This window comes from Phaseolus vulgaris, chromosome 9 (assembly GCF_000499845.2).
Source record: "Phaseolus vulgaris cultivar G19833 chromosome 9, P. vulgaris v2.0, whole genome shotgun sequence".
Taxonomy (NCBI): Eukaryota; Viridiplantae; Streptophyta; class Magnoliopsida; order Fabales; family Fabaceae; genus Phaseolus; species Phaseolus vulgaris.
Genome location: NC_023751.2, coordinates 20,688,945 through 20,706,193, shown reverse-complemented (window position 1 = coordinate 20,706,193; position 17,249 = coordinate 20,688,945). Strand labels below are relative to the sequence as shown.

The 17,249-nt window shown below is 28.2% G+C and overlaps 2 protein-coding genes across 2 annotated transcripts; one reads left to right on the top strand and one right to left on the bottom strand.

Moving 5' to 3' along the window:
* Positions 1-217: 217 nt before the first annotated feature.
* LOC137822848 (transcription factor SPEECHLESS-like) lies at positions 218-3,747 on the bottom strand. The gene is made up of 3 exons (XM_068627854.1): positions 2,797-3,747; positions 1,749-2,294; positions 218-595 (listed from the first exon to the last, which is right to left on the bottom strand). Exons 1-3 carry the CDS (start codon positions 3,199-3,201, stop codon positions 530-532), a joined length of 1,017 nt encoding a protein of 338 aa, XP_068483955.1. The 5' UTR covers positions 3,202-3,747; the 3' UTR covers positions 218-529.
* Positions 3,229-16,974, top strand: LOC137822298 (uncharacterized). The gene is made up of 4 exons (XM_068627184.1): positions 3,229-3,380; positions 3,492-3,623; positions 3,957-4,033; positions 15,143-16,974. The coding sequence occupies exons 1-4, from the start codon at positions 3,229-3,231 to the stop codon at positions 16,972-16,974; spliced, it is 2,193 nt and encodes a 730-aa protein (XP_068483285.1).
* Positions 16,975-17,249: the final 275 nt, after the last annotated feature.

The following is a 17,249-nucleotide window of genomic DNA, read 5'->3' as shown; positions in this document are numbered from 1 at the left end:
ATAATGTCTAATTTAATTAATATAATGACTAGTTATTTTTTCTTTCTAAATTAATTGATGGTTAATTATCTTGGTTGTGTTCCATTTATCAGAACTGAAATGAAAAAAATAAAACTGAGAATGTAATGCTTATATAATTAGTTTTTGAAGTAAAGATAAAATGGAGCACCAAACTCAAATTTAGCCAACTTAAAGTTGTAGAGTTGTGGAGGAGTGCTTAAATTTTGGAAATGGAAATATAATTGATTGATAGCAAGATTAAAGCTGAACGGTGGTCAATTACAGGAGAGTAGTCACTACCTAATACTTGTCATCAAATTACACTAGCAATTCCTGTAATAATAATAAATAAGAAAGAAAGAAAGAAAATGATAAAATGGTTGCAATTAAATTGACTCTTCCCATCACGTTCTCTGTTATTTGTACAACACGTACGTACAACACAGTAAGAGAAGAGAGAGAGAGAGAAATGCATGCATGGTGATGTTTGGTGTGGATTCTGGACAGGCATTACTCATCTTTATAGTAATTAGCAGAATGTTTGCTGGATTTGTTGAGCCAATTCTTCTGCACTCAGTTGGCATTCAATTCCAATCTATATTATATACACAGACACATGAGTAGTGTTAAAGAAACCACAATATTTAATAGTGAACCTAAAATCAACTAGTAAATAATGTTGTAGTACATATGTCCAATCATATGCTGCTATATATATTCCATGCATGAATAATTCTCCAATTTAATTTAAATCAAAATCTCAGCAATTTATATATTCGTCTTTTCAGCAATATGGGGACAAATATGTCGGAATGGAGCCTCGCCTCACCCATTGATGCAGTAAAAAATACACACTCAGTACTAACTACGTATCTATTTCTTTTACATCTTGCAATAAACATTGTTTGGTTTGTAATGTTTCTCTGCTGTCAAATTATAGAACTAAAAATCCACAGCCAATTTACACAATCACTATATATTTTTCCATGAGAAAAAAAGATGAAGAAGAAATATTTTTATAAGACGTGTTTTATTTATATGACATGTATCAATGTTAAAGATATTTCAAGAGGGCCTATTTGACTATTTTTTATAAAAGAGAAATTTTGTAAGACATATTTTGGAGAAAAAAAAAACACTTTTAGATAAGAAACTTAATGTTTTAAAAAATGTTTTCTTTTTAAAATGAATATTTTTAATCTCCTTTTTCTCTCTTCCACTGTCAAGTAATCAATTGAACAATATTAAAAAAACAGAGGGTTTAATTTCAAATGAAAATTTCAGTAAAAACTGTCAAATATTTTTTTTTTAAAATTTCATATAACATTTACTTAAAAAAAAGTCATATTATAAACTTAAATTTTAAAGTAATTTAAGGGTTGGTAACCAAGTCCGACAGAAAGAAATAAAAAAAAAACTTTTGATCCAGCTGTCATCGAAAGAACAACTACATTTTACATATATACTATTTACTTTCATAAAAAAGACTTCACCATTTCCTCCTCATATGACAAAGTACTGTTGAAATCATCACCGTGAGTCTTCTTTTCCATTTTCCATTTTCAATTCCGTTTCCGTAACATAAATACTTAATAAAGATTCCTAACATGTGGTGTTTTAGGTCTTTAACTTACAAACTTCATTATTAAATCAAGGAATGTTAGCTATGAACGGAACACACGGTTATGCATTCCAAGAAAGAAGAAAATTATTAGCCATTAATTTATGTGTTCCAATTGGAAATGTACCTTGATAGTGAATGAGTTTAGCATGGTATCATCAGCAGCACAGTTTATGTTGACATGGAGGATTTCTAGCGCGAGATCTTCAAGTGCTGTGATTATCTTCAGAGCCTGTCCGGGAATTCGTTGAGACACCGTTTTGAGAAGAACGTGGGGCCCAGAAAACTTGACCTCCACATCAGCAGTGGCGGATTTGGAGTTGGCAACAAGCTCGTTGATGTTGTCGTTGATGGAGGAATTAGCAGAAGAAGTGGGAGAAGGGTCAAGAGAGTTGGACATGGTTGGTGAAATCATGTTGTTGTAGCCTTGCTGCAACCTTGGCCTGTAAGGGCTTCCTGGTTGTGGAGTTCTTGGGCTAATGGGCAAGTTTAGTCTCGGGCTCAGAGGTGGTTTCCGAGGACTCAGAGGTGAGGGCCTTGGGCTTGAAACAAGCCTAGGGCTTAGGACTTCGCTGTAAACTTTCCTTTGTTTCTTGGCCTCCAGGGCTTGGAGCACCTGCTGCAACTCGTTGATGTAATCAACCACACCTCCAATTATGGACGCTTGATCTCCCTAAATCATAGATCATTAAGAAGAATTTAATAAACTAATACTTTAGAAATAACAATGTAATTAAAGGTCAACTAATTCAAGAAACAAAATTGTGAAAAGATCAGTGGTTGCTTTAGTATAAACACCTATTTATAAGGGATTCAGAAATGCACGGTGCACTTAGTTTAATCTGTAAATAACACTTTACACTGTAATATGAAACCAGTAACCATATATATCAGGAGTTCTGTTTTTTGTAAGATAAAAAGACAACTCACGTGCAACTCTGTGTACCAATTGTGCCACAAAAACTCACATGAAACAACTAAAGTTTTATTTCAGAAATCTGTATAATAAATATTTATTATGCATATTAGTGAGAAAAACTTTAACTATAATTAAACAACAATACTAAAATCACTAGAAAAACTGTATCCAACTTTTTCTAAAAGATATTTTGAGATAAAACTTGAGAGCTTAAGAGATCTAAAACAAAGTGAATATAAATAAAAATAAGACGTACCCGTTTGACATAAAAGCAAGGCATAAGCGACCTCAACACGGACAAGTGTTCATTCATTTGCTTTCTCCGGTTGCGTTCGACGGTGATGTGAGACATCCTCTGTTGTCCATCTGGGTTTGATTCCTCTGGCGTGGTAGGAATAAGCTTCTGTCTCTTGGTTTTTGGTGAGGTTTCAAACTCAGTTTCGGAATAATCTTGTGGAGCACTTGACGAGGTAGACTTTTGGGACACCAATCTTGAGACATCCTCGTTCTCTTTCGAGATAGCAACAGCTTCTTCGTTAATGGGAGGGAAATTGGTGAAGTCCGATTCTAGGCTCTCCAAAATGGCGAAGAGATCGTCCCCACCAAAGTGGTCGCTCCCAAACTCTTTGTCGTCGAAAATATCGCATAAGCTGTCTCCCATGTTGGAGGCTTTTGGAGTTCCTGTTAGATGGATCGACTCCGGGAAACCTGCGACGGAAGTGGTGGAAAAATGTTTTTGAGTGGGAAAGAGAATGAAAAGGTTTGGAGTGAGAAAGGGACACAGAAAATGAGGTTTGTCAAGATCAAGAAAAAGGGTAGTGGAGTGGAGACTGAAATGGAGTAAATATATGAGAGGGGTGTTGATGTGATAGAGACTAAACGATCGCCATCAACTGCTACTACTGATTGATGTTATGGTCCGTTTTGAAAAGATGTGGTTTAAACCGTTAGATGCCTAGGGATCAATACGATCTCACAGGCTGAAGCCAAAGCAGAACAGAAGCAGCAGTATCAGACTGCACCAGTAATCAAAACTGAAAAACGAGTTTTGAGAAGGGAGCTTGGGAGAATGGAGAATAACTTGTATGTATTCTAAAGTACATAGTAATGATAAAGGTGTTATGGTATCTAAAACAAGTGATGCTATAGCTGCTTTTGGACGGTTAATATAATGCAACTTTTAGAAAGTTATTTGGCCCTTACAAGCACTTTCAGTTGATGTTATGAGCATATATATGGCCAATGGTAGAGTGGTTTTTACTATTATGGACAGAAGAGAGAGGTCAAGGATCACTGCGCATCCACGTTACAATTTCCACTCATAAATATCTCTACGTTACAATTTCCACTCATAAATACCTCTGCTCTCCTTCATTAATATGTCACTGAAATGTTTTAAAATTTGGGAATGAACAGTGAATTATTTAAACTTGAATTGATGTCCATTAAATTTATGGATGCTTTTCGTAATGAAGTTCAAGACCATTATGCAGGTAAGTACTGTAATCTATTAATGTTTTATGAATGTCATTTGCATTAAAAATAGCAGGGTTTCTGTGTGATATATATGGTGCCTCTGGTTTACTAGTGTGTAGCTGTTCTGAAAATATTAAAAGACATCGATAAAGGAGAATTAATTTATTTGGTGCGAGGGTACATAAATATAATACTACATTTTTACTAACATAATATTCTATATTTTTAATAAAAAAAAATCCTTAGAAACAATTCTAATCTATATCTAAACAGATTAAAAGAAATAACCTAGATTCTGATGGTTAACGTCGCAGTCCCTTAAAATTTGCACTTTCCAGCGTTAATTTTACCTCTCATTCTTTTCAGTGAGTTTCCTAATGAGATAGGATCTCACATGTTTTAATGAACAGAGACACATCTTAACACTCAATCAACAAGCAAATAAGAATAAAATGAATGTGAATATGAGCAACCTAAAAAATACCTCAACTTAACATGTCTGTTCCAACATCAAAAACAGGCTAGATAAACCTACATGAACCTAAAAACCCTGAATGAGACCGTACTCAACATTATAGGGTCTTACAAAAAACAACCAAAAGGTGTAAAAAAATGGCGCATCTAAGCAAAGCAGATCGCTACAAATAATAAAAACAACATGTTACATCTTGCAGGCTAAACATCTAACTGTTATATTTCTTCTAGAATATGATAAAAGCAACATATTAAAAAATTGTATTGAAGTTAGTCTTTTTGTTAGATTTGATTATTATAGATTTCTGGACCTTATCATTAAAGATATTAGGAGTTATTTTCTGATTATTTGTATATTAATTTTTTATTAAGTAATATCATATTGTTGTCACTGAATTATTTTTGTAACAAAATAATATGCTGGAGATAGCTTAGCTTTTGGGCCTTGTTTTTCCTGATATATAACTAATTCAGTTAATATTGATTTATATAAGTTTTAAGATAAAATATGAGCATATGGGATACAAACTTCTCAAGCTCAGACTCCGAAAGGAGTATATATAAATTGAAATTGAGGAAGTGAATGATTTGTTTGACTTCATATTGTAATGAGAAGGAAAGAGCTCTAAATAGCTTTAGTAATTTTTGTATTATTTTAGTTTGATCTGATGCTTGACCTTAAAAACCTTATTGGATTGCTGGTTTTTCTTCATATTTGTAACACGCTGAAGCATTTAAAAAATGTTTATATTTGTAGTCGAGTTTCGCATTGCAAACTATTCGTGATATTGTCATATGAGTAATCTTTTGACAAAGGATTTTCATGAATCCTAAAACAATAAATTTGAACATATAAATGTCCAAGTTGGTTATAATGTATAAAATGTCTGAATTGGTTATAATGTATAAAAGTTATATCTTCATAAATCAAACTTATGTGAATGACTCCATTTGAATGTAAAATAAATTACTTTGAAAATTTGTTGAAAAACTAAATTAGTATTACGAAAACGATTTCATTTGATATTTCAAAACTTTAAAATGAATGACTCAATTTTGCCATTGAATTCCATATAAGGTTATTGTTAGATTATGTTTATAACAATTTTTTTTTATCAGTAACTAAAAATATATAAAATAGGGAGGATTGGGAATACTCCAACCCTGTAACAAAATATAATTTTTACTTTATATTGTATAACAAAAAAACCCCAACCAGATTGTATCAATAGGTTATCCAATAAACAAAACTAGACTGTTTTCCCAAAGGAACCATATTTCCTTGAGAACATCCTGCATTTCAATGGTCAATCAGCCAAAAAAAGTCATTATCCCTTTCAAATATTAAGAAATTGTGTCGCCACTACTATCCTATTGCTCATCCCCCATAACTATCCACTACCAAAAAAAAATCAGAATTATTTATAAATTTTGGGTAATGATTCATTGACAATCCCAAATTTTTTATACAACTCCCAATACTATTATTTTAATATTTTTTATATCATTTAATTACAAGTTTACCCTTTATTATATATATTTATATCTAAACTCATCACATTAAGGGTTGTATACAACTCCAAGCGTTGTCAAACTATCATTTTCCATAAATTTTTACCCACAAATCTGAATACGTAGGTAAATTTAGCATTATCTACAGATATTACCCACAAACAACATTACCTACGAATATTAGCCACATATTCTGAACCCGTAGGTAAATTCAACATTACTCACGAATCTCTATTACTTGTGAACTATCACTCAGGGATCTCTATTACCTACCAACTATTATCATAATAAATATATACATAATATTAAAAATATTATTTATAATATTAATAATATTAAATATTATTTATAATATTAATAATATTAAAAATATTATTTATAATATTAATAATATTAAAAATATTATTTATAATATTAATAATATTAAAAATATTATTTATAATATTAATAATATTAAAAATATTATTTATAATATTAATAATATTAAAAATATTATTTATAATATTAATAATATTAAAAATATTATTTATAATATTAATAATATTAAAAATATTATTTATAATATTAATAATATTAAAAATATTATTTATAATATTAATAATATTAAAAATATTATTTATAATATTAATAATATTAAAAATATTATTTATAATATTAATAATATTATTTATAATATTAATAATATTATTTATAATATTAATAATATTATTAAAAAATTATATTATTATTAATATAATTTATATTATTATTATTATTATTATTATTATTATTATTATTAATAAGTATAAATTATATTAATAATAAGTATAATAAAAATGATAATATGACCAAAGAACTTGTCTGATCTAGTGGTTAATGTTTCTTGCTTTCAACATTAATAATAATAAAAATAAGGCATAAATAATAATCATAAATAATTAAAAAAGATAAAAATAATAATGAAAAAATTAAAAATAAATTTTATTGCATTACATACAGATAAATCCATATGTAATATCCGTATGTAATTACATACTGATTCTGAATCCGTATGTAACACTTACCAACGACAGTTTTACATACGGATTCTTGTTCATATGTAATCCGTATGTAAAATTGTTTTACATACGAATTTTGGGTCTTACATACGGATTTTGACTGTATGTAATTCCAATTTTTCTTGTAGTGAGTTTGTTGTGTACTACAATTGTAAAAAACATTGTTAGAACATTTAAAATACAAATAAACCATTTAGGTTATTTTTGTTATCATTAAAATATAAACTCCTCTTATGATCTTCTGGTGATCAAACCATATAATGGGTCATAAATCGTCTAATGTCTCAATAGACCGTTTATAAGATCTTAGATCGGTTAGGGTCTCAACAATGTTACCAGAGGAAATTGCATCAGAAGTTCAACCACAGAGGTTTGGTTGCATTCACATTAGTATGAGAGTCACACTAGTAAGGAAAATGTGTCAAAGATTCACCCATAAAGGTGTGGTTGCATTCATGTTGTTGTCGAATACATGTTGTAGATCAAATTACATCAAAATTTGGTCGACATAATTGTGGTTGCATGGACATGGGAGTGAGAATGCCATAGTAAATAAAATTGAATCAAATGATCATTTATAAAGGTGTGAGAAACGTTAGGAAAGAAAATTACACCAAAGGTTCACTCACAAAGGTGTGGTTACGGCTACAGAGGTATGGTTGCGTCCATACTAGTGTGGTTGAGTTTACATTGCTTAGGAGATGAGAATAATGATAATCCCTCTCTCTTAACACACCAGCCACCTTTCAATGACAAAATGTTGAAAGAAGCATTAACTCCTAAATGAATAATATCTCAGATGTAGTTATTGATTTTAATGATGTTATGTTACACTTGAGGTTGGAACATGGTCCATTGTTTGTTGGAAGGAAAATAAGTGCTTTAGATCACTCCTACCCCATAGTCTTCGATCAAATACTTATTTTGATATAGTCAAAAGTCACATAACTTAATATTTGAGGCCAATGCACATTGATTGCAAAATCTTTTAGCCTTTGTTTGGATTAGGAGAGAATGTGTGAGGATTTGAGGGGGTATATTTGTTTGATAGGAAAATGTGAAGAAAGTTAGGTTGTTTAGATTAAGGTATGTAGACTGAGTTTGTATGGAAAATGTATTGAAGTTTGAGTGATGTGATATATGTGATTGAATTTTTAATTTTTTTAAAATGTGAAAATTGTATGTGTACAAATTTACCTTTGTCTTTAAAAATAATTGAAAAATAAAATATAAGGTATATTTTCATGAGAATATGTTCATGAGAATATGTTAATTAAGCATGGAATGAAGAACCATGGAACGTGTGAAAAAAAGGAAAGACACAAAGGTAACAACATAAAATCTACGTGGTTTTCACTGATATTTTGTGCATATAAAAGAGGAACCCATTTACTCACATCCTCACTTTTCCATGCTCACATTCTCTCAAATACCCTCATTCACATACAATAAATATGCACTCCTCCTTCCTCTTGCACTTATCAAGCCTTGAAGCAAACATAATATTAAAAGATAAAATTGTGATAGAAACATTAAATTTTAAAGTAAACAATATCTTGAATTTAGCATCGTCTCTTGAGACAAAAAAGAAACAATATTTCAAGGTATTGTAACCCTTACTCCTTAAACGGAGAGTTTGTTCCAAAAGTCCAATAATAATTAAGTTAATGTTAAAGATAATTTATAAATATTTTTCACTCTTAACCATAAAAACATATTTTAAAAATAAAATTGTGACAAAAATATGAAATTTTAAAATGAAACTTAAGTAATTAATTCTAGCAACATTATTTGAATATGTATTGAGTCAAAGCACTTTGATATTCCTTTAAATATAATGATTTTATAAGAAAAGAAATAAGTAGATGTTGAACGAATGCAGTAAATAAAGTGCTTGTATGAATACTGGAAGTGAAGTTATGTCGATATTTAAAATTTGAAATGCATGGTTGTGGTTAAAAGAAAGACTAGGTATGACCTTCTTTATGAGGAAATAGAGCTGCACATATAAATGTGGTTGAAGGGAAAAACCGTTATTTGTGGAAAGCCAAAAGTGGAGAATATTCAGCATGAATGAAATCCGCTTCTCACTGTCCTTCCAGTCGCACCCTACTTTTCTTTTCTGTAAATGCTTTCCATCTGAAAACCCTCCACATATAGCGCCGAGACTTCGTCACTTCCAGAACGTCACACCTTATCTCTCCTATTTACTCTCAATTACATAATTACTTTGGATTCTAGAATGGAAATACCAGGGATGAGTCAACGGAAGGAAGCCTCAGAATTTTGAAAAAAAAATTAAGTATTTGGATTGAGTTAAGTTAAACTGGATAATGGATATGTAAGATAGTTGAGATATGTGAGTGATTTAAGGATATTTTGAATTATTTTCAATGGTATAAAAATAATGTAAGATTACAAATTTATGATTGTAAATAAAATTGAAAAATAAAATATGAGTTAATTTTGTGTACATTTTAGTTAATACAAAATTATAATTATAAATAAAGAAATAAAATAATGTAAAATGAAAATAAATAAATAAAATATGTAAAATATTTTTGTGTTATATTAAAATAATATTTTATTATTCATTTTATTAATTTAAAATAATTTTGTTAGTTAAATTTATGTATTTAGATGATTTTAATATTATTTACGATTATTTCGTTTGTATTATATTATGTTATATATAGATATTAAGTATATATGTTTTATTTATATAATAATACATTATTAATTGCGTCTTATTTATAACATACTACCTAATCAATTATGTCTTTAAAAATTAACGGATAATCATTATGTTTCATTTATAACATACTACATAATCGCTTATGAATAATTAATTATGTATTATTTATAATAGACTACATAATCAACTATACCTTTAAAACAAGTAGATAATTGATTATGTCTTATTTATAACATAGTACACAATTGTGTCAAAAATTAAATTTTTATATTGAAAATTTTAAAAATTGTTTGAAAAGTGAGGCACAAAAGTCATTTTATACATTTTTGCTTGATTTTCTCTTCTCTTTCCTATTTCTCTACAATGGTGAGAGGCACACCTTCAATCAACAATCCACCCATTTTTGCACTTCCCCACTCTTGTCCATTGCCTGATCCAAAGAGGGGTACTCCCTCATATGCAAAAATAGTGCACCTCCTTAAACACAGAGTAAAACTTATATATCTATTTATCAAATAAAAGACTCCATGACTCATGAAATAACTGTATTTTGTATAATTATTTTTAATTTTATTATCTATTTATAACATAAAAACCTAATTATATTAATTTATTAATGTTTGATATTGACATTATAAAAAATTATTAAATAAAAATTAATTTTAAACACAAAAAAATAATCAGTCATTGACTAAATTAAATATTATTTTATAGACTAAAAATTATTAATATCTAAAATAATTTTTATTATCAATAAAATTTATAAACTAGTTTTTAAATTAGTATCTATTTAGTTATCAAAGTTTTATCTACCAAGATTTTAACTATTCATTTTAGAATATAAATTAATTAGTAGTTAAAATCTTGTTAACTTAAAAATTAATTTATATATTTTATTATACAAATTATTTTATATATCAATATTTTTTTAAGTTTTTAAAATAATATTGAATTTAGTTAATATAATAATTAATTATTTTTTTGAATTAGGGAGTGAATTTCAGATAGTGAATTTGAGATAATTTGTAGAGAAAGTGTGAATAAAATAAAGTTGTTTGAATTAAGATAAATAAAGTAGAAAGTGAAGGAAAAGTTTGTGAAAGTTTGTGAGGAATGTAAATTTTAATAAAGTTGTTTGAATTAAAATTATATTTTCTAATTGATACAAATGTAATTTTACAAAATTATTCTTATATTTAAAAATAATTAAAAAATTAATTTGATTGATTTATCTATAAATTATAATTATTTTTAATTAAAATATTATTTTTAGTGAGTTTAAAATATTATTTTCGGTAAAAACACAAAATAATATAAAATTTGATAAAAAATATTTAAATATTTAATAAAAACTTATTTTTATATTAAATAACATTATTAATTTTATCTTTATTTTTTTATAATTAATATAATTATCATATATATTTTTATTTATTTATATTATAATAACTACTAATTATTATAATTATTATATATTATATATTTTTATAACATAAATACATTTACCATTTAATATTTTTATTTTTATTTTTTTATTATATTATATTTAATTGTGTAATTTTGTTTCAAAAATAATATTTGAGTTTAAAATAAAATAAAATAAAATAATAAAAAATTAATTTATATATATATATATATATATATATATATATATATATTTAAAACTTTCTTCCCAAATCTGTTATAAGAAGCGGATAAAGTTTGAAATTACAAAACAAAATTGTTTTATGTGTTTATTCTTTTATTTTCTGCGCTTTTTTTTGCTTACAATAAAACTTTGCGTTTCTCTCGTAGATACAAACAGACGATAAATGAGATAATCATGATCATAATTTAATTATTATAAAAAAGTAGAAATAAAACCTCATAATTATGATAAAATAAATATAAATTGCAACATTTACATAAAAAATGAATACTCTAACATAAAGTATTAAAGAAATATACAAAATAAATGAAGTATCTCTTTCCCATTTGTTCATCATATAAAATAATTTCTACCGGTAAAAAATTAAAAATTTAAACTATTAGATTATATTTGAAATTAAAACTATTTATTGTTGATTAGAATGTAATGAGATATATTTCAACATATTTATAATTATCGTCTAACTTATGTTATGTAGGGATAAATATTTAATTACTGACGGTAAATATTTCATATATCCTTTAAATATTTATAAAATTATGTAAGAAATTTATGTCTAACTTATGTTATGTATGAATATCACATTTAAAAAAAAATATACATGATTATTGTTAAATATGTTATAAAAACTATTATTTTCTATGATTGATTTATCTTTAACTAAAATAACATTTTATGATAATTAAAATATTTTATAATAATTAAAATATTAATTGTTATAGAAAAATAACATCTTATAACAGTTAAAATATTATGTATTATAGAAAAATAAAATATTCTACGACAGTTAAAACACTAAATGTCATAGAAAGTAAACTTTTGATAATGATTGTACAATTGTCAAAAGATACATCATCTGTATCTATAACAGGTCTAGAATTAACATAAAAAATTATATTTTAACAGTAAAAAGTATTATATATGTGCATTAATGTAGTGTATATACTTATTTTAATATTTAATCAGTAAAAAAGATTTTTTTACTAATTATTAAGTTTTCTTATAACTATATTTTTCTTCAGTTAGACATTTAATATTTTCTAATCATAGAAAAATATATATTTGTAATAAATACAAAAAATAGATAGAGACGTTATGTCCAAAATTTTTATCAAGGATTTTAAATTATGTTATTTGATATTATATGTTGTAAATATATTCAAATTAATATGATATAGAACTCAATGTCAAATTAAAACATTTCAATCTACAATAAATTATACGTTGTGAAAGAAAAGAATGATGCAACAGACGGGTTAGATAATCTTCTATATAATTATTTGAAAACTCATATAAATAAATATTTTATTGATTTATGTCAAATTTTCAAAATATTATATATCTGTATTATATAGTGAAGATGATTATGCATAGAACATTTATAACTGTCTTATATATCTGTATTATATAGTGAAGATGATTATGCATAGAACATTTATAACTGTCTTAGTATAAATATTCATACAGAATTTACAATTTTAATATTTATAAATATTCACTAAAAGAACATCATTAAATAAAAATTAATTTTAGAGAAAAAAAAATAGTTGTTATATTGATAAAATTAGATACTAAAAAAATTATTAGTATTTAAATTAGTTTTTATTATTGATAAGTAGTTTCTAAATTGATATTTAATTAGCTACCTAAGTTTTAGCTACGAATTATTTAGATTTTAAAATTGGTATCTAAAACCTTGATATCTAATTAGATACCAATTTAGAAACTATTTATCAATAATAGAAACTAATTTAGATTCCAATAAATTTTTTAGTCTCTAAAATAATATCTAATTTTGTCAATATAATAATTAATTATTTTTTTATCTCTAAAATTAGTTTCTATTTAATGATTTTCTTGAAATGATTAAAAATATGCAATATAGACCATCTTTAATATATTTAATAATTTATTTTATATTTAAAAGATAAAATATTTACCTATAAAATATTCTTACTCTACAAGATGATGAATATACAAATTATAACCATAAAATTTAAATATTGAATATAACAAAACTATAATTTTAAATATTGTAAATAACACAATTTTAAGTGACTTTCGTATTGTTGCAAATATTAAAATTATTAAATATCTTAAATCTCAACATTATTGCAGTTTTGAAATATGAATTAATAAAATAATTGAATTATTTTATTTCAAATAAAAATAAATAGGTATCTTGCATATAGATGAATATATATTAAAAGAGTTATTTTTTTCATCTTAATACTTTTTTCAATTTAATTATTTAAAAAATAGTTTATCATTAATTGTTAACAAAATAAAATACGTAAACAGGACAAAGAATAATTATTTTAAAATTAGTTTTTCAAAAAATTTATTCCTCATTAATAATTTAATTTTGATATATAGGTAAGAGAATCAATTTTGCTAGATAACTCTCATAAAAATAAAAACAAGGTCAAATTAATCTATATAAACGAAAACAATTCTCACTTTATAAATCCATTTTGTAAGAACAAATTAGACTTGAATTCATTTTTTAATATAGTATCAAAACATGCATAGTCTCACACTCAAGATGCATATGATTTTACATGATAAAGAAATAACTTGCAGGCCTGTGGGCCAGCCCACATAAAATTTTATTTTTCAAAAATTAAAATTTCATTAATTATAAAATAATTATTCATACGTACTATTGAAAAAATTAAATTTTATCCATTTTTCAATTCATTTAATTATGATAAAAAATTTAAATTCAAGTATCAGGGTTGTTAGAAGGCTTGATTAAAAATAATTAAAGTTTTGCTTTGCAACTATTATTTCCTATGTATGTATGTAAATGTATAAGAGTATCTTATCAAAATTTTGCTACAAAATATTTTAATGAAGATGACTAATTTTTTAACTATCCTATTAAAATCTCTTCTTTATATTTTTTTTTATTAACAAATTTTAAATATAAGACTTTACTTAAAACTAAATCCAATGTCACTCTTAATACTAACTCCTTTATATATGATTAAAATAAAACATTCTTTTTTCTTAGTACATTAAATTTATTTATTTTTAAATAAAATAAAGGTTACACTACAATAATGGGAGAATGAGATATGCTTTTTTTTTTTACAAAAAAATAAATAATTACTTTCTCCTAAACAGGAACCCAAGCACACTTTCTCATCACAACAACTTAAAAACACCCCCAACAAACAGCTTAAAACATGTCCAATAAGCTAAAAAGACACCGTTTCTCAATAATTGAAACATGGAAGGAAGACAATATATCTTCGTTATGACCATAATCGCCGTTTATTGTGGACATTTTTTTAGTTCATTATGCCATTTATGTGTGACTTATACTCGATGGTTCTAGAATCGTTGTCTATGCCTCAGTATAATAGACTACGTATTCATAAACAACGGTTTCAAGACCGATATGTAATTACTAAAAAAACCCATTGTCTTTGACCTTTTCTGCACTAATGTATGTTTTGAATATACGTATTAATTAACTGAGTTTATTAGTGAATTCGTTGGGATACGACTTTGGTGATTAGCAAAGTGATTGATGTCAGACAGTCTTCTTTTCTTGAAGGTAGGGGATTGCTGGATAGTGTGCTGGTAGCGAATGAGGTGCTGGAAGAATATAAAAGGAAGAAGAAGAGTTGTGTGTTCTTCAAAGTTGACTATGAAAAGGCATATGACTCGGTTAGCTGAGAGTTCTTATATTATATGTTGGAAAGACTGGGTTTTTGTGCTCAATGGATTCGTTGGATAAAGTGTTGTTTAGAATCTGCTTCAGTCTCTGTATTAGTGAACGACATCCCAACTGGGGAATTTTCTCCTAGGAGGGGACTTCATCAAGGTGACCCGCTTGCTCCGTTCCTCTTCCTCATAGTTGCTGAAGGGTTGGCTGGGGTGTCTAGGATGGCGGAAGAGAAGAATTTGATTGACAGTCTGGAGGTTGGAAGAGCTAAGGTGAAGGTTAATATGTTACAATACGCTGATGATACCTTATTCTTCTGCGAAGCGAATACCAAAAGTGTTTTTAATATTAAGGCTATTTTGCTTTGCTTTGAGCTTACTTCTGGGCTTAAGGAGAATTTTCTAAAAAGCAGAATTGGCGGGATGGGGTTGGATCAGTGTTCGCTTCAGCGTTTTACAGCTATTCTTAACTGTAAGGTGATGGTAACTCCTTTTGTTTATTTAGGATTACCGGTAGGTGGGTGCCACAAGCGCGGTGTTTTTTGGAACGGGGTGTTAGAGAGAGTTAAGGGTAAGCTGTCGAGGTGGAAAGGCAGGTGGTTGTCAATGGCTGGGAGGATCTGTTTGATTAAGTCAGTCCTCTCCTCACTCCCGTTATTCTTTATGTCCTTATTCAAGCTGCCATCTAGGGTGGCTGACAAGTTAGTTCGGATCCAAAGGAATTTCCTTTGGGGATGGGGCTCTGACGGAAGGAAAATCGCTTGGGCCTCTTGGAATAAGGTCTGTGAGCCTCGGGACTACGGGGGTCTTGGAATCATTGATTTAAGGACTTTTAACCTGGCCCTGCTAGGCAAGTGGATTTGGAGGTGGGGTTCGGCCAAGGGAGGTTTGTGGAAAGAGATTCTCGACTCTAAATATGGTGGTTGGAGGAATTTGAGAGCGGAAGGTAAACCTTGCAGGGGTTCCCTATGGTGGAGAGACTTGAAGGAGGTTTGGGCCTCTGAGGGCTGGGGCAGAAGTTTTGAAGATGGGATTGAGTGGAAAGTTGGTGATGGAGGGAATATTTCTTTCTGGGAAGATAGCTGGTTGAACTGTGGTGCCTTGAAGGGAATGTTTCCGAGATTATATTCGCTTAGCATGGCTAAAGCTGCTAAGGTGGCCGAGATCGGGAACTGGTCTAATGGTGTTTGGATTTGGCATCTGTGTTGGCGTAGATCCCTCTTTGACTGGGAGAAGTTGTTGGAAGAGCAGTTGAGTCAGTTGCTGCAAGGGATAAAGATGGATGCGAGAGGGGTGGATAGCTGGGTCTGGAAGGCTGAGGGGTCTCAAAGTTTTACTGTTAACTCAGCTTATATTAAGGTAAGGAGGGTTAGTGATGGGGAATTCTCTCCGATTTATTGTAGGTTGTGGAGGTGTAAAGCCTTGCCTTCTGCTGTTTTCTTGGCCTGGAGGGTGTTGGAAAATAGGATTGCAACTAGGGTTAATTTGGTAAGGCGCGGGGTGGTGGTTGAAAACCCTGTTTGCTGCTTGTGTGGGAAGGTTGAAGAGTCGTCGAGTCACTTGTTCTCCGTTTGTGACTTTTCTTGGAGGGTCTGGTGTCTTTGCTTTGAGTGGCTTGGAGTGTCGTTCGTAATCCATTTGGATCCTATGCAAAATTTTATCCAATTCAGGTTGAGTCAGACATCGGTTTCAGTTAATGATGTTTGGGGGGCAATTTGGGTTGGAATTGTGAGTGAAATTTGGAAGCATAGGAACTCGATCGTCTTTAATGGAGGAGTGACAGATGTGTTAGAAGTTTTTGCCTCTGCGCAAGTAAAGGTATGGTCTTGGATTGCTGCAAAGTCCCGTGAAGTTTACTTTTCCTACCCCTGTTGGGTTATGGATCCTTTGGCATGTATACGGCGTAAAGCTAGTTAGCATTTGGTTTGGTTGGTCCTTTGTCCGACGATTTTGGGTGCCAAGTTAAGAGTTAGATCCTATGTGTTCTTGTAAAAGGGTTGGACCATCTCTGAAGTGGTCCCCATTTATTTATTTTTTATTGCTGATAAAAAAAAACGACTTAAGATCATATAACCTTATTTATACTATAATTTTTTTTGTGTTAGATGATGTAATATTACATTAGATTTTTTTATAACTTTTTATTGAAAATTTTAATTTGACGGTTAAATGAGCATCATTCAATATTTTGA

What these genes read in the sequence shown, in the direction of transcription:
- LOC137822848 (XM_068627854.1), bottom strand. Translation starts at nt 3,201, where the DNA reads ATGGGAGACAGCTTATGCGATATTTTCGACGACAAAGAGTTTGGGAGC. An exon ending in CTTGCTTTTATGTCAAACGG is followed by an intron (nt 2,295 to 2,796) that starts GTACGTCTTATT and finishes TCTATGATTTAG; the next exon opens with GGAGATCAAGCGTCCATAAT. An exon ending in TAAACTCATTCACTATCAAG is followed by an intron (nt 596 to 1,748) that starts GTACATTTCCAA and finishes TATATAATATAG; the next exon opens with ATTGGAATTGAATGCCAACT.
- LOC137822298 (XM_068627184.1), top strand. Translation starts at nt 3,229, where the DNA reads ATGGATCGACTCCGGGAAACCTGCGACGGAAGTGGTGGAAAAATGTTT. An exon ending in GGAGTGGAGACTGAAATGGA is followed by an intron (nt 3,381 to 3,491) that starts GTAAATATATGA and finishes TTAAACCGTTAG; the next exon opens with ATGCCTAGGGATCAATACGA. An exon ending in GGGAGAATGGAGAATAACTT is followed by an intron (nt 3,624 to 3,956) that starts GTATGTATTCTA and finishes GGGAATGAACAG; the next exon opens with TGAATTATTTAAACTTGAAT.